General features: G+C 46.5%; 1 protein-coding gene across 9 annotated transcripts in view; it reads right to left on the reverse strand.

Moving 5' to 3' along the window:
* The window catches only part of RAP1GAP2 (RAP1 GTPase activating protein 2), a 224,663-nt gene that overhangs the window by 38,538 nt on the left and 161,388 nt on the right, over positions 1 to 24,737 (reverse strand). For all 9 annotated transcript variants that reach the window (XR_008294348.1, XM_027034683.2, XM_027034686.2 and 6 more), the window contains 8 exons: positions 24,397 to 24,432; positions 19,533 to 19,577; positions 18,786 to 18,818; positions 18,178 to 18,390; positions 16,889 to 16,992; positions 6,566 to 6,644; positions 5,733 to 5,786; positions 3,196 to 3,279 (listed from right to left, as the gene is read on the reverse strand). Coding sequence is in view for 8 of the 9 variants with exons in the window: in XM_027034683.2 (XP_026890484.2) it covers positions 3,196 to 3,279; positions 5,733 to 5,786; positions 6,566 to 6,644; positions 16,889 to 16,992; positions 18,178 to 18,390; positions 18,786 to 18,818; positions 19,533 to 19,577; positions 24,397 to 24,432 (648 nt within the window). In the remaining variant the exon portion in view is untranslated. The remainder of the gene's footprint in view (positions 1 to 3,195; positions 3,280 to 5,732; positions 5,787 to 6,565; positions 6,645 to 16,888; positions 16,993 to 18,177; positions 18,391 to 18,785; positions 18,819 to 19,532; positions 19,578 to 24,396; positions 24,433 to 24,737) is intronic.

Raw genomic sequence — 24,737 nt, forward strand, 5'->3', positions numbered from 1 at the left:
GATCTCACCTTCTGTGAGTTTGAATCCCGTGCCAGGCTCTATGCTGACAACTCAGAGCCTGGAGCCTGCTTCAGATTCTGTGTCTCCTTCTCTCTGCCCCTTCCCCACTCGCATGGTCTCTCTCTCTCTCTCCCTTCCTCTATCTCTCTCTCTCTCTCTCTCTCTCTCTCTCTCTCTCAAAAATAAATAAACATTAAAAAAATTATATACAACAAAATACACACACACACACACACACACACACACACACACACACCCCACAGATGGTCACACATAAAACTGTGGAAGTCTAGACAAGGTCTGAGGACTGTATCAATGTCAGTGTCCTGGCTGTAATATTACACTACAGTTTTATGAGACATTACCTTTGAGGAAAACTGAGCAGAGATACACAAGAGCTCTCTGTATTATTTCTTAGAACTGCATGTCAATCTACATATAGCTAGAAATTAAAAGTTTAATGATTTTTAAAAAATAGAAAGCAAAGCTACAAACAGTAGTAAAGCCCTGTACTTATGACAGGCATAAGACACCACATGGCCCTGCCTGACAGACAGGCTCTGCCCACCGTGGCGGGATCGGCAAACAGCTGACGTTCTGCAAACGTCCACGGACAGCAATGAACAGCTGCAGAGGATACGAGGAAACTCTAGTACACACAACCACTTCAAGGAGAAAGTCTCTAATAGGTGATCCTTCCACACCTCCTCAACACCTGCTTTATAACAAAAAAGAGCAGACCTCAGGTTCTATGCCCTCAATAAGCAACAGAATCTAGCTAGATTTTAATAACTCTGTTTTAACAATTCTGTATTTCTTTTTAGAACTACCTTCATTTCATGCAAGGGATACTGATTTTCTAATTAGAGTAGTGGCACATTTCCTTTAAACAAGAAAGACATTTAAGATGAAAAAAAAACTTTTTAAAGAAAATGTTAAGTAGTTAATAGTATAGGCATGAAAAAAGGATAATCGAGGCATATGGTAGACAATACGATCTTGAATGTCATTTATGAATGTCTGAAGCTGGGGAAATACCGCTCTCTAGCAGGGGTCAGCAAACTACGGCCTCTGGGCCATGTCCAGCTTGCTGCCTGTTTTTATAAATAAAGTTTTACTGGAACACAGCCAGGACAATTCATTTAGTTTTGTCGATGGTTGCTTTTGCACTACAAAGGCAGGACTGGGTAGTTGCAACAGAGATAGCATGGCTCATAAAGTCTAAAACATTAACTATCCGGCCCTTTACAGAAAGTGTGCTGACCCCTGATCTATATAGCATGCCGCCAAGGCATCAAACTCTGACTCAGCATGCTGTTTACCCCTCATCCTGAGGCCAGAATGTGGGAGGAGAGCCGCTTCCAGGCAACAGACATCTCGTACTGGAAACCAATCCAGCTTATGTACTTGGGGGATGCACCTCTCTCTAGGATTTACAGGTAGCCTGGTATTAGCATTGTCTTCATTTTTACCCTGGCTGTGAGTTTGACCATGCACTCAGGGAGGGGGTGTTAGTCATCACCATATCCCCCAATGCACTTAGCACAGTGCCAGACAGACGGGAGAATCAGATGGGACTTACTTATATCCTAAGAACAGCACAGAGCTATCGTGCAACAAATGTTTGTACTAACTGCCCTGCAAATATAGGTTTGCAAAACAACTTTTTAAAAAGTCTTAAAAAAAAAAAAAGACTTTTATCTCCCCACATGCCTCCACCTTGGCTCAGCAGCATCAGGTAAATAAACAATATACAGACTCCTTCTCAGAGGTGGATGGTTAATGTTCAGTAATTATAATTTTGCTGGAACACTGGATTGTAATCACCCGATGAGATCTGCTATGGTAAATTTCACAAGTGAAGAACTTTAATTAGGGGGGGGGTGTATTAGCAGAGCTGTACAAAATAAATATGCAATATGGAAAAATAATTCGAGCAGCTACCTGAATAATCTTCCAATTATAAGATTCATCCGTGTTGGCCTTTCAGCTCCTAAACTCTTTACTTAATTAGAATGTTTTTAAGCAAACACATGTCTCTCGTGGTCTAATAGCCTCACACAAGGAAGTCAGCTATCATCTAGGCCAGAAAGACATCATCACACACACACACACACACACATACACACACACAACAAAAAAACCCCACAGATAATACTGAAAGATACAATCAATGTACCATAAGAGCATCAAAACTTTTGTCCATTATTTCACACAGCAAAAAAGTTATGAGTATTTCTATAAAATCACCATGCTAGGCCCTTAGATGATACCAAGATGAACCTCGGAACCTGTGGAACCTTCTTTCATACAACCTAGGTGAGGAAACACGGGTGTGTTCAAAGACCACTGCTCAGGATGTTAATAAATGTTCACGGTAGACAAGATGGGAAGTTTGTGGTCTTGTGGTCAGATAAGTATGGGAAACACTGAGTTCAACAAATTTATAAAAGCTCTTTACCTTGGGGGTTCTTAGAGCCTGTAAAATGTTCCCACACAACTGCCCCACCCCCACGAGTCATTTGTTCACAGAGTACCTCACCAGGCTAGTGTCTCACGGAACATACTTTGAGAATCGCTCTGATCAACTAACCCCAAGGCAGCATATAAGTGCTACAAGAGACCGAGGGGCATGAGCAGTGGTGTACTGATATATTTTTCAATCACCACTTTTCCAGCGAGGGAAAACGGAAGCCCTGCTTTGCCGATTTCCACGGCGTAAATACTTCCACTGCGGTTGATCTCCAGCAACCAGCCTGACATGGCTGAACTCAGAGCGGGAAGAGAGGCATGCCATGCCCCAGCAATCTAAGGAAGTTCCGGGAGAAAAAGCTAACTCCCAGCCGGGAGGACAAGCAAGGAGAAAGCAGCTTGTGTTGATCCGTACCCCCCGACCCAGTCTGATTTTTCTTGTGACAACACAGCCCCCAGTTGAGAGGGGCCGCCAGGAAGAAGTCAAATTTACTGTTTGGAAAACTATATTACCGTTTAAAGGATCTGCAGGCCTCCTTGTGAGAAGCAGCCCGCCTTGGCGATGCTGTCACCGCCCGCCTAATTCCTATGTGAAAGGTGGCTGCTGTGTCCGGCACGGGTAAGACGCCGGCGCAGGGCTCCCGTGCTTGGGGGAGGGGAGCCGAAGCGTCCCCAGGGAGAATCGACGCCATATGGCGACCAGTACAGATGTGTGGTGCTTACCTGCCTGGCTTTTTGATAAATGACCCCAAATTTGAATGTGTTGTTGACATCGTGCTCATCATAGGACACAATCATTTGGGAGGCCTGGGAAAACGTGGGGAGAAAAAAATCAGATTGTTTACTGACTCGGACGCAAACAGACGGGGAAACACCCATTTTGGTGGAGAATACGCCCCCCCAGTGTGAGACATCCGTGGATATGGAGGGAGACAAAGGGTGAAGCCAGAAGTTACACCCAGTTCCCAGACCCAGGCTTCCCCCAGCGCGGCCAAACTTCTGGATCACCATTCCATTCCCACCCAGATCTGCAGGCCAAGATCTGGGCACACGGGGAACCCAGCAGGACTCAAGGAACGGGACTTACTCCAGTGCCTTAGCTGTGGTATAAAAAGGGAAGCCAGGACCCCAAAAGTGGTCAGTGAGGAAGACGCTGGCTCTAATTACACCTCTGATCAGCAGTATGATTTTGAGCAAGGCCCTGCTTATGCCTAGACTTCCATCCCTCTTACCCATCAAATGAAAGGCCTCTAAGGAGGAACATACAGCCCTATTACAATCTGCAAAGAGTGGGGAAAAATTTTTAAAAAAGAACCCCAAGCATTGGTTCTATTTAATTTTCTGTTTTGCTTCAGAGTTGGTATCCAGGGCTCAGAAGCACGAAACTCCAGATCTTGAACCCGCTGCTTTTACCTGGATGGCCCTGAGCATGCCACTTTACTTCTCTGGGCCTCAGTTTCCTCATCCATTAAATGGAGACGTGTGGTTGTTAAGATGCAATCAGACCGAGCACATAAAGTGCTGAGCACAGAGCAGCTATCATCATCACCATCAACGTAATCCTCCAGAAAGATTAGAGCTGAACCAGCTTCTTAGGAAAGGGGAGATCTGGGTGTTACTGGGATAGTTACTGGGATAGTCCCTGCAGTAAAAAGGAGGGAACTGACCATGTGTTATACAACAGGAAGAACAAGGCGTGACTGTCGGCCAGCATACGTGAGCCACTGAGGCTCTCAGCTGCCTGAGGAAATGGACACTTCACAGCTCCCCGTGGAACAGCACTGCTGCTGCCCAAGCCCAGAGGGGGACCCCACTCCCGCATGGAATGAGTCAAAGGTGAAGAGCAGCTGTCCTGCCAGGGAAGAGGCATCCAGCCATGGAGACCTTCCAAGGAACATTCTCAACCCTGTGGATTTTAAAACCTTGCACACATCTCGGCCAGATGAACACCGCAGCTGGACCAAGCAGCGCTTCAAATATAGAAAACACGAAAATACAGCGGCTCTTCCATGATCACCAGAGCCGGAGGCTTTCCAAGTTACAGAGAGACCCGTGCACAGGAGCGTCGCTGGGTTCTCTCAGTGGATAGGATTTGATGACAAAAATTGCCAAACTTGTGGTTAAGCTAGGCCTTTAGGATGGGGCTTTAATGTGTGGTTAAACCTCACTAATTCAGCTTTAATTACAAGAGGGAGGGCACTCGGAGCGACAGAGTTCAGTGGAGGGCACTGGTAAGTGCCTGCAGATGCTCAGGCTAACAAGAGGTGTCTGAGAGAAGGGCTCTGCCACATTCTGGGCAGGAGAGGACCCTGTCATTAACTCAGCCACTGCACAGGGATAAATGGTGTCAAGCCCAACCGTGAACATTCAAGGCGTTTGTTCCAGGGCGTTCTGGAGGTCTCAGCCAGGACAGGGCCTCTCTTCCCCGCCAAACATCTCACCTCATGGTCCCTAGCTATCAGAAGTGGGACTCGGGGAATGGACTGAACCAGCCTCAGCAAGCCTCAGCTGCCCTGGTGTCAGCACTCACTGCACAGCTCTGTTTCCACTCCCGGGCCCTGCAGGCTCGTGAGGAGGCGCTCAGTACACTGGCTCTCTTCCTGTGGCCAATTTAAAGCAATTCACTGTGCGTGAGTGATTTAAGTCCTGTCTTGCCATAATTGTTCTTGAGTGGATTTGTTGGTTTGTTAAGTTATTATTGCTCCTCTGCCCACTCCCACCCCCACATCATAACTGGGGTCAAGATCGGGCCAATCCTAAGGAAACTGATAACAGAGAACCAGCCAGTCTATTAACTAGGGCCGGGCAGGAGCTTGTAAGGCCTCAGAGCTGCAGTAACACTGGCAATGGGGAGCCATGATCTGGCCTTTTATTTCTCAGTGGGGTTCTGCCATCTGCCACCCTCAACCTCCATGATGGCAGACCAGACCTGTGCTAGCCCTCTAGCTATAGGTAGAATCACTTCCCACCTCAGTACTGGTCCCAAGGAAATAGGACCAGAGTAATGTGGAGAGGTCTATCACTCCACAATAGACAGGGACCAATTCAGGTGGGTCTTTACCCGGGCATGCCTGAGGACTGGTTTCCAGGGGACCAGTTTGCAAAGGAGTGAGCAGGGAGAGAGGGAGACATGGAGGTTTATTGGAAAACCCCCAACAAAACCCCACCAACACGCAGAGAACATCCCACAGAGCCACAGGTGTGAAAGTCTGTTCCAAGCTCTAGAGCCCTGGGTAGGGGGAGGAGGTGAAGATCCTCACCTTGGGGTACAGGACAGCGTTGAATTTCAGCCCCACTGCGTCATCACAGAAAGCCTAAGCAGGAAGAGAGAGACACACAGTTCAGGGGCCGCTTCCACTGAAAACATGTGGGTTCCTCCGCCCACCAAGAGGAAGGGCACAAGAGGGCAGGACCTGCAGGGTCAGAAGGCCTGGAGTTGAGTCCTGGTTCTGCTCCCTAACGTGTGGCCAGGAAACTTGACTAGCCTTCCTGAGGTTTCCCGGTGAAGTGAGGCCACAGAAGGCATTCGGCACAATTCTGCCTGGCATTCCCACTCTCATCGGGTGGGTCCAACCCAACCCAACCCAATTGACCATCCTTCTCACTCCACTTCGCTGACTCAGTTCTCAAGTTCCCAGTATTCCAGAACAGTGACATGGGCCCTGCCACCAGCTGATTAACAGCTCCTTCCTTGAGGGGGTCCTCTATCTGGACCAATAGCCTGGCTATCCTCCAGCCCATCTCTCCTCTTCTGGGAAGGCTACCTGGCCACCCCACCCCTTCCTCCTCTCAAGTCCTACAGCACTCTCCATAGCCAGTCCTGTCTTCCCATTTCTCTGGTCCCCTGAACTGGCTGTGAACGTGGGGGCAGAGACCATGAGCAGCATCAGCTGTGAGGATGAGATGGGGAGGTTGCAGGGAAGATGAGGGCATCTGCCAACAGCCTTCCCCACGCCATCCATGCAGTCAAGGGCCAAAGAGTGTAGTGGCCTTCCCCTCTCTAAGGGCAGAGCCCTCTCAGGACAAGCCTGCACCCCCACCCCAGCCCTGGGCTAAAAGAGGAAGACACCTTCTCACAGGGGTTGGTTTTTACCTTTGCAATCTGAGGGACGCTGGGCAACTTGCTCAGGCCAGCCAAGGGGATCCGCTCATGCACAGTCTTCACTTTGGACCTGCACATGTGAATGAGGGTGAGAAAAATGTGTCCACAAGAAAGGGAGTCCATTAGGAAAGGGGCTTGAGATGGTGCCTGAGATCACACCCGGCCACAAGGTACACTCGCTCGGTGTCTCCCTACAGTCAGACCTGCTGCATTTCACCCAACCCACGAGTTGGGTGCTACACCCAAATGGTGGGGAAATGGAATCTTGTCATTATCCTGGAGGAGGAGGACACTTAAAGAACCTGCCTGAGATACGGGAAATGCAAATAGTCGCCTTCAAATTCACCATGATTTTGGGGGTTGTTGTGGGGCTTGTGTTCTCCCAAAGAACCGGGCACAGCTTCTGGATACACGTGTGCTCTCACATGTGATAAAGCCTCTTATGAAAAGAAAATCTAAGATTTGAAAATCTGGATTTACTCAAAATATAAATGGGATGAAAGTTGCTTTATAAAGGGATTTACCGTAAGACTCTAAATTTAGCCTGTTCCCTGATTCATTTAGCACATTAAGAAAGTGTTGAATTTTACTGAATGCTTTTCTGCATCTGCTGAGACAGTCATATGGTTTTTAATCTGTTAACCCGGTAGATTATATTTCTGTTGAGCCATCTTTTCCTTCCATGGGTAAAACTCACTTGCTTATGATGCATTGTTTTTTTCATATCCTGCTGACTTTAATTTGCTAATATTTTATTGAGAGTTTCACATCAATAGCAACACTGGTTTTTGGTTTTTTTGTTTTTTTTACTTCCCTTCTCAGGTTTTGATATCAAGGGGTTATCCCAGCCTCATAAATTGCTGAGGAGTTTCTGATCCTTTGAAATAGTTTGTATACCATAGGGATTTTCTGTTCCTTAAAGTTTTGCTAAAACTCATCTGTGAAATCTCTGGGCTTGCTGGGTTTTGGTAGGAGGATACTTTTGGCTACCAATTCCATTATTTAACAGTGAATATTTAGGTTTTCCATTCCTGATTGAGTCGATTTTGACAATTTGTGTTTTTCTACATAATTACCCATCCAATGTGGGGTACTGGGTGACTCAGTTGGTTAAGCATCCAACTTCGGCTCAGGTCATGATCTTGTGGTTCATGAGCTCAAGCCCCACATCAGGCTCTCTGCTGTCAGTGCAGAACCTGCTTCGGATCCTCAGCCCCTCTCCCTCACTCTCCCTCTCTCTCTCTCTCTGTGCCCCTCCCCTTGCCCATGCTCTCTCCAAAATAAACACTTAAAAAATAAATTATCCATCCAATGCATTGATATACAGGGGGTTTTGGCATTCTCTTAGAACTTTATCTGTACTGAAAACTGCATCCCTTCCTTCACTGCCGTAACATTGTTTGTATCTTTTCACCCTTAATCAGTCCTTGATGGGGTTAACCGATTTTATTAATCTTTTCAAAGAGACAACTTTGAAAGGAATAGAGCTCTATTCCTTTTTATTGTTGCTTTCTACTTCGCTGAACTTGTTCTTGTCTTTCTTATTTTCTGCCTCCTATTTTCTTGGGGTTTTTTTCCCTACTATTCTTTTTCTAACTTCCTGATTTGCATGCCTACAGTTAATCTTTCTTCTTTTTTCACAAATGCAGTTAAAACTATACATCTTTCTCTAAGTACCACTTGAACTGCATCCCGCACATTGATAGGTAGTATTTTCATTGTCATTCAGTTCTAAATATTTTGTCAGTTCTGTTGTGATTTCCTCTTTAGCCCATGAGTTATTTAAAGGATTTTCTTCTTTTTTTTTTAACTTTCTAAATGTATGATATTTTCCTTCAGTATTTTAATTGCTGATTTCTAACTTAATTTTCTTATATTCACGGAACATAATCTGTATGTTATTTTAAATTCGTTAACTTGATACACAGACATTTTTCAGGTTCTACGTTGGGCTTAAAAACAGTGTTGTTTTTGCTGTTGTGGTTGAATTAGGGAATGTATGTTACAAAATCAGATTTGTTAACTGCATTGTTCAAATCTTCTATATCCTTACAATTGTTGTCTGCTTGGTCCATGGAAGTGTGGAAGATGTTACTGAAATTTCCCACTAGAGCTGAACATTTGTTGATTCCTTATATTCCCATCAGTTTTTGCCTTTCTAAATTCAAGACTATATTGCTAAGTACAACTTCATGACTATTAGATCTTCTGGGTGGACTGTTCTCTTTATCATCATGGGAGCTGAGCCCTCCATGGGTCCAGGAACGGGCATATTTCTCTGCCCAGGTAATGAACAGATTCAGAAACAAAAAAATTAAGGGTAAGGCAGCTGGAAGTCAAAATAACTCCTTTGTTCCTGATAAAGGCCACCTGGCTTAGTGTAAAGATGAAATGAGTCTCCTAAATGACCCCCAGGATTATCCACCAGGTCACAGGCAGTGCTGGGCAAGAGGCAAGCCTCCTCTGTAGGGGTCTGTCCAGGTGGGCCTTTCAGCACAGAGGGGCAGAGGGAGCACCCTGAGGGCAACTAGCTCTGAGCAGGAGAAAAAGGAAAAACCAGGGCTACATACTTCAAGTTCTTGTTCCCAAACTCATCTATCAGAGAAGGCAGAGAGAGCCAGGGATGTTACACAGAAATGTTCCCTCCACACAGCAGGAAACATCAGGACAAGTTACAAAGGAGTACACTCTCTTTATCCCTACCAATGCTTTTTTTTCTGAAACCCTATTTTGTCTGATTTTAATGTTGCTACATCACTTTTCTTGGTTAGTATTTTTCCAGCATATCTTTTTCCATTTCTTTATTTTAAATCTTTCAATATTGCTTTTCTTTAGGTATGTCTCTTATAAGAAAAATATAGCTTGGGGCACCTGGGTGGCTCAGTTGGTTAAACGCCCAACTCTTGGTATTGGCTCAGATCATGAACTCACAGTTTGTGAGGGTGACCCCATGTCCAGCTCTGCGATGACAGCACAGAGCCTGCTTCGGACACTCTCTCTCTCCCTCTCACTTTACCCCTTCCCCATTTGCACATACTCTCTCCCTCTCCCTCAAAAATAAATAAATAAACTTTAAAAAAAAAAGGGGGGGTGCACTTGGATGGCTCAGCTGGTTGGCAACCAACTATTGATTTTGGCTTAGGTCATGATCTCACCATCGTGAGACTGAGCTCCATGTCAGGCTCCATACCTAGAGCAGAGCCTGCTTAAGATTCTCTCTCTCTCCCTCCCTCTGCCCTCCCCCACTCTCTCTCCCTCTAAAAATAATAATAATAAAAAATTTTTAAAGGAAAATATACCCACTACCCTACAATCCAGTAATCAATTGCATTACTGGGTTTTTACCCAAAAAATACAAAAATGCTAATTCAAAGGGATGCACCCTTATTTTACTGCGGCATTATTTACAACAGCCAAATTATGGAAGCAGCCCAAGTGTCCATCCATAGATGAATGGATAAAGAAGATGTGGCGCGCGCGCGCACACACACACACACACACACACAGAGGAATATTATTCAACTATAAAAAAAATGGATTCTTGCCATTTGTAGTTAATATGGATGGAGCTGGAGAGTATAATGCTAAGTGAAATAAGTCAGAGGAAGACAAATACCATATGATTTCACTCACATATGGAATTTAAGAAATAAAACAATTGAGCAAAGAGGAAAAGAGAGAGCACGGGAGAGAAACCAAGAAAGAGACTCTTAACTATAGAGAACAAACTGATGATTAGCAGAGGGAAGGTGGGTACAGGGATGAGTGAAATAGGTGATGGGGATTAAAAGTACATTTATCATGATGAGTACCGAGTAATGTATAGCATTATTGAATCACTGCATCATACACCTGAAACTAATAGAACACTGTATGTTAACAGTATTGGAATTAAAATTAAAAACTGAATTTAAAAAAAGATGGCACAGAGGAAAAAAAGAAATATAGCTGTATTTTTCATCCAATCTGATAGTCTAGTACATTCATATGCTAATTTAGTCTATTTATATTTATTGTGATCACTAGTGTACTTGGAATGATTTCTATTATTTTGTGTTTTCTATTACTCTGTGCTTTCTTTCCTTTTTAAAATTCCTCCTTTCCTGCCTTGAGTTTAATTTAAAAATTTTTAATTCTCTTTTTATCCCTCTGCTAATTTGAGCTATAGATTTTATAACTTCCAATACAGACATGTATACATTTTCCCAACAAACTCTGCACTTCCTCACTATCTCTCTCCTGAGGAGGGAAAAGAAAACAGCAACTATTGAACTCTTCCCTCCCCATCGTCTTTCCTACTTTTGTTTATTAATTTAGTTCAAGCCTCTTTTTTCCCCATCGGTAATTAAATGTATCGACACAGTTTACCTATTTCTTGCCACTTTTTAGTTGCATCTTTTCTTTCAGTTTCTCTTTTCTTCTGGCTGAAGGACATCCTTTAGTCATTCTTTCGGGGGAATCTGAAAACAGTTTTATTTTATCTTTGCAGATAGCTTTTCTCGATATAGAACTTTAGATTAAAGGATTCTTTCTTTCTTTCTTTCCTTTCTTTCTTTCCTCCAACATTTTAAAGATACTGTCCTAGAGTCCCATAGCTGATAGGAAGTCTGCTCACAACCTGGTTGTCACTACTTCATAGATGAGTGTCTTTATCCTTAGGCAGCTTAATTTTTTTTTCTTTCTCTCTGACGTTCCAATGTTCCACTTCAATGTGTCCAGTAGTACTGTTTTGTTTTAAAATCATACTCAGCACCACAGTGTGTGCTTTCTTCAATTCTGAAATATTCTCAGCCATTATTTCTTTGGATATCTCTTCTCCACTAGCTTCTCTATTCCTTCCTCTGAAACTCTAAGACAAATGCTGGGACCTATCAGTCTATTATCCACACAGCTTCCTTCTTTTTTATATATTCTATCCTAGAGCTGTGCTGCGCTCTGGACGAATTCTTCAAGACTATCTTCCAATTCATGGATTCACTCTTTGATTCTGAATACATTATATTAGACCAGATTTTATCCCATGTGTTGAGTTTTTTGTTTTGGGGGTTTACTTTTTGTTTGTTTCTCAGGGTTCATTTTGAGAGAGAGAGGGGGAGGGAACATGAGAGCAAGCAGGGGAGGGGCAGAGAGAGGGAGAGAGAGAATCCCAAGCTGTTAGCACAGAACCTGACACAGGGCTCAATCTCACAAACTGCGAGATCATGACCTGAGCCAAAATCAAGAGTCAGGTGCTGGGGCGCCTGGGTGGCTCAGTCGGTTGAGTGTCCGACTTCAGCTCAGGTCATGATCTCACGGTCTGTGAGTTCGAGCCCCGCGTCAGACTCTGTGCTGACAGCTCAGAACCTGGAGCCTGCTTCGGATTCTGTGTCCCCCTCTCTCTCTGCCCCTCCCCCACTCATGCTCTGTCTCTCTCTCTGTCTCCGAAATAAATAAACATTAAAAAAAAAAAAAAAGAGTCAGATGCTTAACCAACTTAGCCACCCAGGCTCTCCTGTATTAAGTTTTTTTTATTTCAACTATTTTTTTTCCAATAATTCCAATTGTTTTCTTTTTGTACCCATGTGTATCCACTCATGGACTGTATCATAATTTATTATCCTGTTTATAGATGCTATTCATTCTTTACCTTTTTCAGATATAAGTCATTTTGAAAGTGTACCATTACTTGCATTTCATCAGCAGTAAATCCAGCTTTCATTTGTTGATGTGTTCAGCTGTCTTTCTTAATGTCAATTTCTCTGGGTGTTTTGGAACTTTCCACCCGTTTTCCTCTATCCTCAGTGCAAGTCACCCTGGTTCAGCTCCATCAGGTTGTTGGTTTGCACAGTACTGGAGGCAGCATTCACATTCTGCAACCAGGTGGCCTGTATAGTCACATGATAATCACCTGACTCATCACAGCACCCTCTTGATTCATCTTCCTGCTTCTAGCCTTGCCTTCCCTCCAAGACATTCCCTTAATCTAGCCAGTGACCACTCTACAATGCACATCATATCATGATACTCTCCTTTCAGGAGCTCTCCTTTGGCTCACAGAATAAAATCTAAGTTCCTAGACATAGTCCATACATGATTTAGCTTTTTCTTACCTCTCTAGCATGAGCCCTCAACCTTACACACCCTCACACACATATATACATTCAGACAGACACACACTCCACATTCAAGCTCTTATAAACTTTTTTCAGTTCTGCCATACCATCTATCTTTGGATCTAAAACAATCCAGGTCCATAAGAAGATGAGTGAGAATAAAAACAAGAATAAGAATACCTAACATGTAGTGAATGTTTTCTGTAGCCAGGTAATAAGAGATGAGCTTATTCCTTACATTAGCCCTACCCCTGGAGAATGTCCAGCACATATTAAGCCTTGATTAAACAAGGCTTTATTTTTTATGAATAGGCAATAGCCCTTTTTGTCATACTGACTGCTTTTTTGCCTCAAATTCTACTTTTTCATATTAATATTGCAACTCTACCCTTTTGTATTTGTTATAACTTTTTCTCAACACTTTTCTTTTTAAATATACTGAATTACTTTCTTTAATAAAATAAAGATACATAGATTGATCCATTGGTTGGGGGGGGGGGCAGTGGAGGCATGACTCACACTGAGAATCTTTGCTGTTTAATAGTGAAATTTAACTCATTTATATTTATTATATATTACATGTATTCAGACTTCTATTATATTTATTCATATTCCTTTATGTTCTATCTTTTGCTAGATGTTAATGTTTTATCTTCCTTTTTATTTTGGAATGTTTTCATTCTAATAGTGATTTTATATCCATGGAATATTACATTTTCATCAAAATATGTCCAGCTATTAGTTTCCTTTCATTGACTTCATCTGATATTGGGTGAGCCATTTTAATCTGCAGTTTTAAATCTTCAATTAGTTTAAGAACATCAATTATCCACAAACTTAATTCCTGCTCACTATTCCCCACATTTATTATAATTTGCTCATCATTTTAGAGTTTCTGTGTTTTCCTCTGAATTACGTGAAAGCTTGCTCTATTAGTAACTGGGTTTTCCACAAAGTAGATTCTTCTCTTTACTGCTTCTAATATCATTTAAAATTCTTTTTAATTTTTGTTAAGTTTATTTATCTTGAGAGAGAGAAAGAGAGACAGAGCAAGCGGGGTAGGGAGGAGAGAAAGAGAGAAAGAGAGAGAGAATCCCAAGCAGGCTCTGCACTGTCAGCGCAGAGCCCAATGCGGGGCTTGAACTTATGAACCATGAGATCATGACCTGAGCTGAAGTCAGATGCTGAACCAGCTGAGCCACCCAGGTGCCCCTCATTTAAAATTCTTTTTGGCAGGGGTGCCTGGGTGGCTCAGTCGGTTAAGCGTCCAACTCCGGCTCAGGTCATGATTTCACGGTTTGTGAGTTCAAGCCCCACGTCAGGCTCTGTGCTGACAGCTCAGAGCCTGGAGCCTGCTTTGGATTCTGTGTCTCCTTCTCTCTCTGCCCCTCCCTCACTTATGCTCTATCTCTCTCTATCAAAAATAAACAAATGTAGAAAATAAATTAAAAAAATTTTTGGCCATTTTTAGTTTTCTTATGTTCTTTCTTTAATTTACCAACAACTTTTTCATCTCATTCTGTCACCTTACTTTATCCTTTGTATTTTTTTCATATGGTTCATTTTTTCTGGAAGTTTGCTGAAAATACAAAGTTAATAGATATCTAAATCTGGTTGGCTTTCTGTAGTAAATAATCCTTTCTAAAATTTAGTTAGTCCCTACCTTCTAAATGCTAGAGTATGCCTTTTTAGATGCAGAATCTTTCCTTTCACCAACCTGTGAGGTGTTTTTTTCCTCCCCTACTTCTTTACATCCAAACTTAAAAAAGAAGAAATTGACTCAGACCTGTTATTCATTTCCAATTGTGGATAGATTCTTCTTGGCTACCTTCATAGCACATACAGAAGCTGTCAGAATACACTTCTCAGATTTTAGGCTGGAGAGCTAGTTGTTTTAAGACATCAATTAAATAATCCAGAATCCTACAAAGAATGAGGAAGAAGCTGGGACAGGAGTCACTGCCAGCAGGGGAATGTCACCTCTACATAATTTCTTCTTTGTGTCTGGTAAAGCTTCTAAAGCTGTAGGGCCAATTTTCTTATGTCTGGTTTTCAATTTGGCCTGGCCATCACTCCAAGTGAGATTAATGATTGTCCAACTTCCTAGCTGGTGTATGGCTTCTCCCTGCCACCCCAGGGTTTTCTATTTAGGAAAGCCACATTTGAGATTGCTGATGGGCTCCCCAGGGGATTGATTTCAAACGCTGCTGACCTACAACAACAAAAGTGGTTCCATGTGGAAAGACCCCTGACTGTTCCAAGGCTCCTGCTCACTTCTAAAGAGTATAGGACTCGGGATGCCTGGGTAGCTCAGGTGGTTAAGCGCCTGACTCTTGATTTCACCTCAGGTCATGATCACAGTTTGTGGGATTGAGCCCTGAGTCAGGCCCTGCACTGACAGCACAGAGCCTACTTGGGATTCTCTCTCTCTCTCCCTCTGCCCTCCCTCTGCTCATACTCTCTCTCTTGCTCTCAAAATCAATAAATAAACATTTAAAGAGTACAGGACTCCCCCAGAATTCCTAATTTCATATATCCCAATGCTACACTGCTCTGTAAGGAAGGTGAGCTGGGGCTCAACTCTCAATACCATCCACATTATAGTCCTAACTGCCCCATAGATTATTTTAAAAATAGTCAATGTAAAAAAAAATATTCAATGTGTGTGGTGTGTTCCTGACATCTTTCTCATGTTTTCAGTTCTGAAGCAACATTTCAAATAAGATACAGTATTGGAGTACTGGAAAAAGGGTGTTAGATCCTTGTGTTCAATTGTCATGTTACTCAGAAATCCTATCCAGTTTAGGTCTGATTTCTATTTTTTTTTATTAAACTTTTTTTTAACATTTATTTATTATCGACAGACAGAGCATGAGCAGGGGAGGGGCAGAGAGAGGAGGAGACACATAATCCGAAGCAGGCTCCAGGCTCCAGGCTCCAAGCTGTCAGCACAGAGCCTGACGGCTCAAACTCACAAACCACAAGATCACAACCTGAGCTGAAGTCGGACACTTAAGCAACTGAGCCAGGCAGTCACCCCAAGGTCTGATTTTTATTAAGAAAGAAAATAATTTTCTTTATAGAGAGTCACCTAGTTCAAAATCCTATTTGGAGTTGGGGATCCACATATTACTCCCTCAAAAAATTTGCTCTAGCAATTTAGTTAACTTCTCCCTGCCTTGCAAATATGATTTCTAGCCAAGTGAACCTCCGTAAAGAAAACTGCTTCCTTCCTTAATAAAAAACCAAGACTGGATGGGTGCTGACAACTCCCTTGTACCACCCCCACACACACCCCTCTCCCACAGCACGACTATGTGCCCCTGCTCCCTCCCATATTTATCTCAAAATTTGGGCAGAAAAAAAAAATGTTACTGCTTCTTTCAAATGCCATCAAGGACTTCCAATTAGATTCAACGAATATGGACTGGGAGCTTGACAGGTTCACAGCACTCTGCTAAGCACTAACACTTGGCCTTCTAGGCTTCTCCACCAGCCCACCAGGGGCAGAGATAAATAAGATATAGACTCTCTGTGCTCCCACAGCATCCTGTGCATAATACCTGTGACACATAGTAAAATCCTCTGCTTTTTTCTACTAGACCATAAGCCTTCAGAAAACAGACCACAACTCAGCCATCATTGCATCCCGGCACCTATCACACTCCCCGGTACAGAGGGGGTTTTACAAAACATGTTAGTTGAACAAAACAGAAACCAGTCCCAGATCCTGCCCCTGAGGAGAGAGGTACCATGGCTTAGCTGTAAATCAGTGCTCCCGCTGTGACCACTTTCCATCTCAGGGAACCCTGCACACACACACAGATGCTTTGGGATCTATCTTCCCGACTGGATGCACGCCACAAGCGGTGCTCTGGCAAACCCTCTCCCAGGGCGATTTGGAGTTGTATCTCAGCAGAAAGAGCCATCTCTATTTCCCCTTCCAAAATTCTTCAGAGCCACGGTCCCAGCCAGACAGAAAGGCAGGCGGGGGTATGGTCTAGGTGACCTTGAGACTAGGATACCACTCTGACTCCCACAGTTGGCCGGCTGGCATAAACACCTGGTCTCCTTGCTTAGCAACTCAACAGAGCCCCAGGATTCCAGCCAGTCTGTTCCCCACCCCCCCACCCCACACACACACCCAGACCAGACTGGTCAGACTGGTATTTCTGGGTCCCTGCCACTAGAGGCGTGGCCTCCAAAGGTGCAGCAGCCCCACCTGAGAATGATCCGAAGGTACTCAATGCCCTCTGCCTCCTCATACTTGACGGACAGGAGCAAGTTCCCCAAGCTGCTGCCAGTACAGTAAAAGTTTAGGTGATCCTAGAAAGAGAAATCAGGTATTAACAGAGTAGGAGACCTTCCAGACACGGCCCCTCCCAAATCACCTTTTTCGCCCACAGCAATGAGGAAGAAAGGCAAGGATGTTGTGGCTGCTGTTGATGAGGAGGAGGAGGGGGAGGAGGAGGAGGAGGAGAAAGAGAAAGATCACAGGAGGGGATTCCAACTGCGCAGTCATCGGGATGTGCCAGGCACTAGACTAAGTACTTAACACCCACTGACTCCTTAAATCCTGACCACAACCTTATGGGAAGATGACATCATCATGCCCATTTCATAGATATGTAAACTGGTGTCCAGAGAGGCTAAGAAACTGCCCAGGGTCACACAACTAGTAAGGGACAGATCCAGTGTTCAAGCCCACCTTGAACGCTGGAGCTCAAGTTCCCCTCCACAGGACCCCACATCCACTTTCTTGCTCCCAGGAGGAAGCTCCTGCTGATTCCGACTATTTGTGGGAATAAAACTAGGAGGAACTCTGGCTCCTCCGCCCATGGGAAGCTGGGAGCTGCTCTGGACAGTGGGCCTCTCTCAGGCTCAGGGAGCCCACCCTAGATCTGCCATATCAGGGTGGGGCCCTGGAATCTGCATTTGAACAAGTTAGGATGGGGGTTCTGATGCAGCTCCCTCCTCCCTGTGAAACTCTGCAAAACTGCCTTAGACTGGAAACTTCCGGAATCTGCCCTTGGGACTTCCGAACCAATCAAGTCTGAAGAGCAGAATATATTTAAAGAAATGTAACTTTGTCACTTTTAAACAATCAGAGGCTCACAGCACATCACCCTGGGGACCTGCTGGAGTGAGGACAGGAGAGATTTGTACTATGTACACGGAAACAAAGACTTCCAAGGTGTGAGAACATATTTTCTCCTTCACCCCCAAACGCTCCCCATCCGGTCACCTCCGTGAACATTTGGTGGGGGTGGTGCCCCCAAGGACCCATCACACTGAGCCTTCCTGACTTCTGCACACCCCCTGTACCCTCGCCCAGGAGCAGAGCCAGTCGGACCTCCCCAGCCAGGACAGCAGGACAGTGGCAGGCCCTAGGAAGGGGGTAGGCCCAGGAAGGAGAAGAGACAGGGAGAAAGGGGCGCTGGACGAGGCTGGTCTAGGTGCATTTCCCTGCCTGCACCAGCAGCTATTTCTCCCAGGGGCCCTCATCCTCACCTTCCCTAGGAAGTGCCTGCGGTAGGCCCTGGCTTCGCCCTTGCACTCGAGCTTATAGCCAAATGTGCTGGGGCTGAGACTGTCCTCTTCCTCCTCCTCACAGATGCTGCTGCCAAGGGAGGTCGGTGTCCCCACATTCTCCGGGTCTTCGATCCAATAGCCCCCAAACTGGGGCAGGACAATCAGGGGGTACGGGCCTCCCTTCTCCACAACCTGGAAGCAGAGAGAAAGTCTTGCACTGTGGCCCGCCCTGGCTCTACAGGGGGAGCAAAGGAGTGGGGTGCCAGTGGTGGCACCCCCCCCCACCTCTGAACTGTTCCACGGTGGAGACTCCTGTATTTGAGGCCTGTGTTTACAGTAACACAAACCCCAAATTTAAGCCCAACAACCTCTCAGCTTTGCCGACCCTGGAGCACCGAAGTTGCAAGGCTGTGATCAGCACCCCAGTCTCAACGTGGCAAAACGGAGGTCACAAAGGTGAAGTTCCAGGCCTGAGGTTCTCTCCCACGTGGGACGGAGCAGGGGCCATCAGCCACCCCCCGCCCCCACCAGTCCCATCCCAGAGCTGAGACCCAGCGCAGGCTGCAGTGTGGCCAGGGGGCTCCTACCTCATCAATGCTGGGATATGGGATATAGTCATCCTGCAAGACAAACCAGACAAGGCGACCGTTAGCCCCAGCAGTGCCCGTGAAGTGTGATGGCTGTTTCCATTCCCCTCTCCCGGGTCAGGGGTGGGGGTTGCCTGGCAGGCTGCACGAGAGCTTTAAGAGCATCAAAGGGAACACCAGATGCAGAACGGCAGAGAGGGAGCTCTGGCAATCCGGCTTCCCTTGAGTGCTTCCCCAAAGTGACAGAACCTGAACACAAACCTGGCTAGCTGAAGGTGCACTGCACAAAGGCTCTAAACTTCGCGCCTTTCACCCCTTAGGAATGAGGGCAAAAACAGGAGGATGGCTCCTGATTTCACCCAGCCCCGCCTTCGGGCAAGGGAGCTGACTTCCAAGTGACGAGCTTCCCTGGGCCTTGGGAAAGGAAACTGCAGCGGAGGAGCAGAGCCTGGAGCCCAGAGCCTGATACCCCTAAATGCCGTGTGCGGTTCTTTTGCAGGAGCAGGTACAGAAGATCAAGGCTGAGCCACAAGCCGTAGGTCTCGCTGAAGGCCTCCATCCCCACCCCCTAAAGCTGCCCTATAGGCATCAAGCTAAGGCCCCCTTACTATCCACCTCGCCCAGTCAACACAGGCGCAGCCACTTAAGTAGCTCTTGGTGGAAGTCAGGTGGACGATGGCAGACCCCAGCACTCCGGCTGTCCCCTCGTCGGGCCCACAGGGCTGCCACCTCATCCACACAGCCCACCTTGTTCTTCTGGGGTCCCGGCTTCTGCTCTTCAAGCTTGATCCCCTATGGCAACACAGAAAAGAGGATTCATGAAAAAGCAAAGGTCACATAAAAGGGGCCAAATGGAGGGTTCGCTTGAGAGTCGCAAGCCCCTGCCTTGATGGGGTTGGTAATAATAGCTACAGCTGATTGTGTCCGGTCCTTACACATCACACACCTTGTCACACTCAGTCCCCACAGCAGCTCCAAGTAAGGCAGTAGGGCAGGCAACTAAGAGCACAGGCTCGAGCTAGATCACCAGGGTTCAAATCCCAACACTGCCACTTAGGACCTTGGGCAAGTCACAAAACCTCTGTGGCACAGTGCTCCCTTCTGTAGAACCCAAACGGTAATAGCAGCTACCAGTGTGGTAAAGGTTAAATGTTGATGATGTTGGTTAAGCCCTTGAAAGAGTGACTGGTTTGGCTACAGATAATTATTACCATCATTCCCAGGGAGCAATATCATGCCGGCACTGAAATCTCTCTGCCAGGCTCTCAGAACCAGTAGGTACGGGGCAAGGATGGGAACCCACGTCCGAATGGTGTCAAAGCCAGCACTCTGGACCTGGTGCCCCCACAGCTGCCCTCCCTCCTTGGGGGGCAGACCCACAGGTGACAGGCAGGGGGCCTGGTGCTCATTAATTTCTGGGAAGCAGTGCCTTGTCCTGTGGTCCTGTGGTCCAGATCTGACTTCACTGGGTTTTTTCAAGACAGGAGCACATAGTTCAATTAGACTGTTTGAATAAATTGAGTAAGGGAATGAGAAGGTGGGATAACTAGGACAAACAGGTCCCCTCTGGAGAGAAGACCATCCTAATCATAACATAATGCATGGGGATTTTAAGCTTCCTCAGCGCCCTCCCACGGTTGTCTCCTTTGAAGCCCTCAGCATCTTTATACCAAAGGGAAATTGAGGCACAGAGAGGCGGCTGCTTCTGCTGTTGCACAGCTACTGAGTGGCAGGGCCTGGATTTGAAGCCAGGCTGTCTGTCTAAGCGCACAATCATATCCCATAGGCCTTGGAGCCCAGGGCTCCCGCTCACTGGCTGGATTTAGACTTCGGCTTCTCCGGACTTCTCTGGGCTGAGTCACCCTGCAGCATTGCTCAGGAGGGTGTGGGAGGACCCCTCCCACCGGACAGGTGCTCCTCTCCCCACACAGGGAGAAAACCACCTGGGTGGCCCTGCAGACCCTGTCCAGGGAGGCAAACTGGGCAGATGGGGAGGGGGGTGATGTCAGAAGTTTGTTTTGTTTGTCCTGCATTAGTCACCCCTACCTGGGAACAGCCCCTGGGCAGGAAAGCAAACCTCCTCCCCACTCCTCCCCTCCCTGATGACACAGAGCCATCACCCAGCTCTGGGCCCTCTCCTCTCCTTTCCATGGATCTGCCTTTGCAATCAGTATTATCATTAACCCCCCTTTTTCCTCACCATGAAGAAATCAAAGATCAGACAGGTAGAGTGACTTGACCAAGGACACTCAGCTACACAGTGCCAGGGTTAAAACTTGAACCCAGGACAAAATGGACCTCAGTCTCGGTTGCTTCATAGGGATTGTGCCCTTCTTCCAATTCCTCCACTGTCGGGGGATGGCGGGGGATGGAGGGGAGGTCAGGAGTCCCAGATCTGAGTTCCAGCTCTCCATGACTCGCAGAGTGCCCTGGGCACTGACTGCTCTGAAAGTCAGTCTCCACAACCACAGCGTGAGAAGAGGTGGCCCACGCCCAAGGACAGGATCTGGCCACACCACGCCACCTGCTTCGCTCCCACTATTTCCCCATATATGAGTTTTGTACATACAGAAGAGCTGGAAAGTGTAGGCCCCTTGGAGGCTGGGGCCCAGTGGGCAGGGACCTAAACCCCAGGCAGTTGGATTTCAGCCCCTGGCCGTCTCAATGGAGATAGAACAGGCAAGCCCTCGGGTGTCTGCTGCCACAAACGTACAGAGCATAAAAACCAAACCCCTGCCCTCACGAGGGTCCCAATCTAGTTGAGAAGTCAAGCCCCGCAGCCTGGACACAGAGAAGGCAGACCAGCAGGAGGCCAGTTAAGTAGGGCCGAATTATGTACTGGGAGAGCCCTTTGCAGGGGAGGCGGGGGTCTCCAGCTGGGGGTGAGGGATGGATGGGTGGATTGTGGGACCAAACGAAGAGAAGGCAGGGGGAGCTGCAAATCCCCTGCCAGCTTCCCAGAGTGCCAGGATCTCATGGGCTCTGGTGAAAATCCCAGCTTTACGCTAGGCAGCAGAGCACGTAGCTGCACACGGTCTCCCACCCCTCGCTGCCATGGCACACGCCACCCCTGTTTCCACAACCCGAGTGTAAGTCCCTAAATGTATGTAAAATTGGTCTGCAGTCCACACACTGCTGGAGGATCTTAGTAACTTCTGGGTGATAATGACACAACCACTACAATACTTCTCCCTCAAACGGTCCCTCCCCTTCCCCATCATTAGGGAGACCTGGCTTTCCTGTGAGCACCTCAGTGTCTCCACCTGCATCGCAGGACCGCAGTGGCACCCTAACTGCCTCTCCTCCAGAGCTTCCACACCATTACCACGGAATCTTCTTTCCCTGAACCTGTAGCATCTACTCAGGGTAGAAAGCATCATAACATAATGGCTAAGCCTTCTGACTCTGAAGCTACTTACTACCCACAACCCTTGAGTGCTTTAAGTAAGATCTCTGTGCCTCAGTTTTCCCACCTGTGAAAAGAAGATAATAATGATAATAATACAGCTGCTTCTTGCGGACTTTTCAGGAAGACATGAGCTAAGACTTGTTACTGTCTGAGCCGAGAAAAGTGCTTAAAACACATGTGCTACCGGGGCGCTTAGGTGGCTCAGTTGGTTAAGCATCTGACTACGGCTCAGGTCATGATCTCATGGCTCGTTTGTGAGTTCTAAGCCCCACATCGGACGCTTTGCTGTCAGCACAGAGCCCTCTTTGGATTCTCTGTTGCCCTCCCTGCCCCTCCCCCACTAGTGCTGGCTCTCAAAAATAAACTTTTTTTTTTATTTTAGGGGCCCCAGAGTGACTCAGTCGGTTAAGCGACCTACTTAGGCTCAGGTCATGATCTTGTGGTTCGTGGGTTCGAGCCCCACATCGGGCTCTGTGCTGGTAGCTCAGAGCCTGGATCCTGTTTCTGATTCTGTGTCTCCCTCTCTCTCTGCCCCTTCCCTGTTCATGCTCTGTTCATGCTCTGTCTCTCTGTCTCTCAAAAATAAACATTAAAAAAAATTTTTTTTTTAATTTTTAAATACATGTGCTATTGTCAGCGTCTTCTTCCCACCCATATCAGTTAAGCCTTCTGGACGTCCCCCCAAATCCCCCAGGGCACCAGTTCTTACCTGTGAGCCCTGGCCCCTTGGTGAGGAATAATTATAAAGTGCCCCCCCAAATCCATTTTGAACACTGATTTTTATGCAATGCTTATCAAGTATTTACATACATTATTTCATTTCATCCCAACAACCGTGTGAGTGGGTATTTCTGTTATTATTTATAAGGGCTGCGGTATGATTTATAACAACAAATATTCTGGTCTTCACCCATTCCTGGTACAGAACTCCTACAGCCTGTTGAATCTCGTAAGTGACGAGAGCAATGGGAGCATTCAGAAGCATCTTTTGTTACAATATTTGGTCTTTTGTCCTTGGTTCCTGAAACAGCTCCAGAGCCATAAAGGTGAAAGCAAGAAGGTTATTTATAAGTTTGTTAATGAGGTTGACTTTTGGGACACCCCTAAGGATGGAGCTGGTTGCCAGGGGAACCAACCACCACTAGAGGCTCCAAACCTTCAGTCCCACCTCCCCAACCTCACGGGAGGGGAGAGGGGCTGGAGGCTGAATCAATCTCCAGTGGCCAATGGTTTAATCGATCATGCCTAAGTAATAAAGCCTCTATAAGAAACCCAAATGATGGGTTCAGGGAGCTTCCGGGTTGGTGAGTACATGGCCGCACGGGGAGAGTGATACATCCAGAGGACACAGAAGCTCTTCCCGGCCTTCCCGCATACCTTGCCCTCTACAACTCTTCCATCGGGCTGTTCCTGAGTTATATCCCTTTATAATCAATTGATAATCTAGTAAGTAAACTGTTCTGAGTTCTCTGAGCCACTCTAGCAAATGAATCATGGGACCCTCAAATTCATAGCCTGTTGGTCAGAAGCATAGGTGACAACAGACTCGTGGCCGGCATCTGAAGCAGGCAGGGGGCAGGCTTGCGGGGCAGAGCCCATACCCTGTGGGATCTGACGCTCTCTCTGGGAGACAGTGTCAGAATGGAGCTGAACTGCAGGACACCAAGCTGGTGTCACAGAATTGTTCGGTGGGGGGAAAACAACCACACATTTGGTGTCAGAGGGAGGTGAAAACAGTGCTGTGAACAGATAGAAAACAGGAGCCGGAAGGCTCAGAAAAAGGAAGGAACTTGTGCTAGCAAGTGTTAGGTGCAGGGTTTGACCTCGGGTGGGTCTCTCACCCGTAGCTCTGCCTCCCAGACTCAAGATGCGCCCCTAGGAAAGGGCTTTCTTTTTCCGACTTTCTTCCCAACCCATCCCAGGAACAACGGACCCTTTCAAGCCCTCTCCACATCTGTGAGGTTGTGTATTGCATCTGTTCTACCAGAGGAGATTTTTCTGGTTTTTTCCTTCAGGCAGGAGCTTCCCAGAATCCTCCTGCTGCTCAGCATGAAAATGGCCTTAGGTAGTTCAGGCTATGAGTTCTCTCTTCTCTTCCCTTCCCTCCAAGGCTCCCAAGTTCTGCCTGGTGTCGTATCCCCCAAGGTCACTACAGCACGCCCGCCACCCATGGCTCAGCTACCCCACTTTGGCGAGGCTCACCTGCATTTTCTCCAGCATCTCAAAGAACTCCGCAGACTGAAAGACACAAAGAAGATACATCAGTCAGGAGGTCTGCTGAGAAAGCCTCCTTACCAACTGTCTGCAAACTTAGCCCAGGGCTTCCCGGGGGATGAGAGTCATTTGGATCAAGAGAGAAGGTAATTTGATTTTGCCTTTGCAGGGCTGGAGGGCCAGAATGCCCCATACAACAAAAGAAAAAACGAAACATGCGCAGGCTGGTGAATGGCCCTGGGGAGAGCAGCCGCTCAGTCTCTGTCAAGAGAGAGGAGTCTATAGGGCCCCTGGGAAAAGCCAAGTTCCCTAAAGCACCTGTCAGCCCC

The sequence above is a fragment of the Acinonyx jubatus genome, chromosome E1 (genome assembly GCF_027475565.1).
Source record: "Acinonyx jubatus isolate Ajub_Pintada_27869175 chromosome E1, VMU_Ajub_asm_v1.0, whole genome shotgun sequence".
Lineage (NCBI taxonomy): Eukaryota > Metazoa > Chordata > Mammalia > Carnivora > Felidae > Acinonyx > Acinonyx jubatus.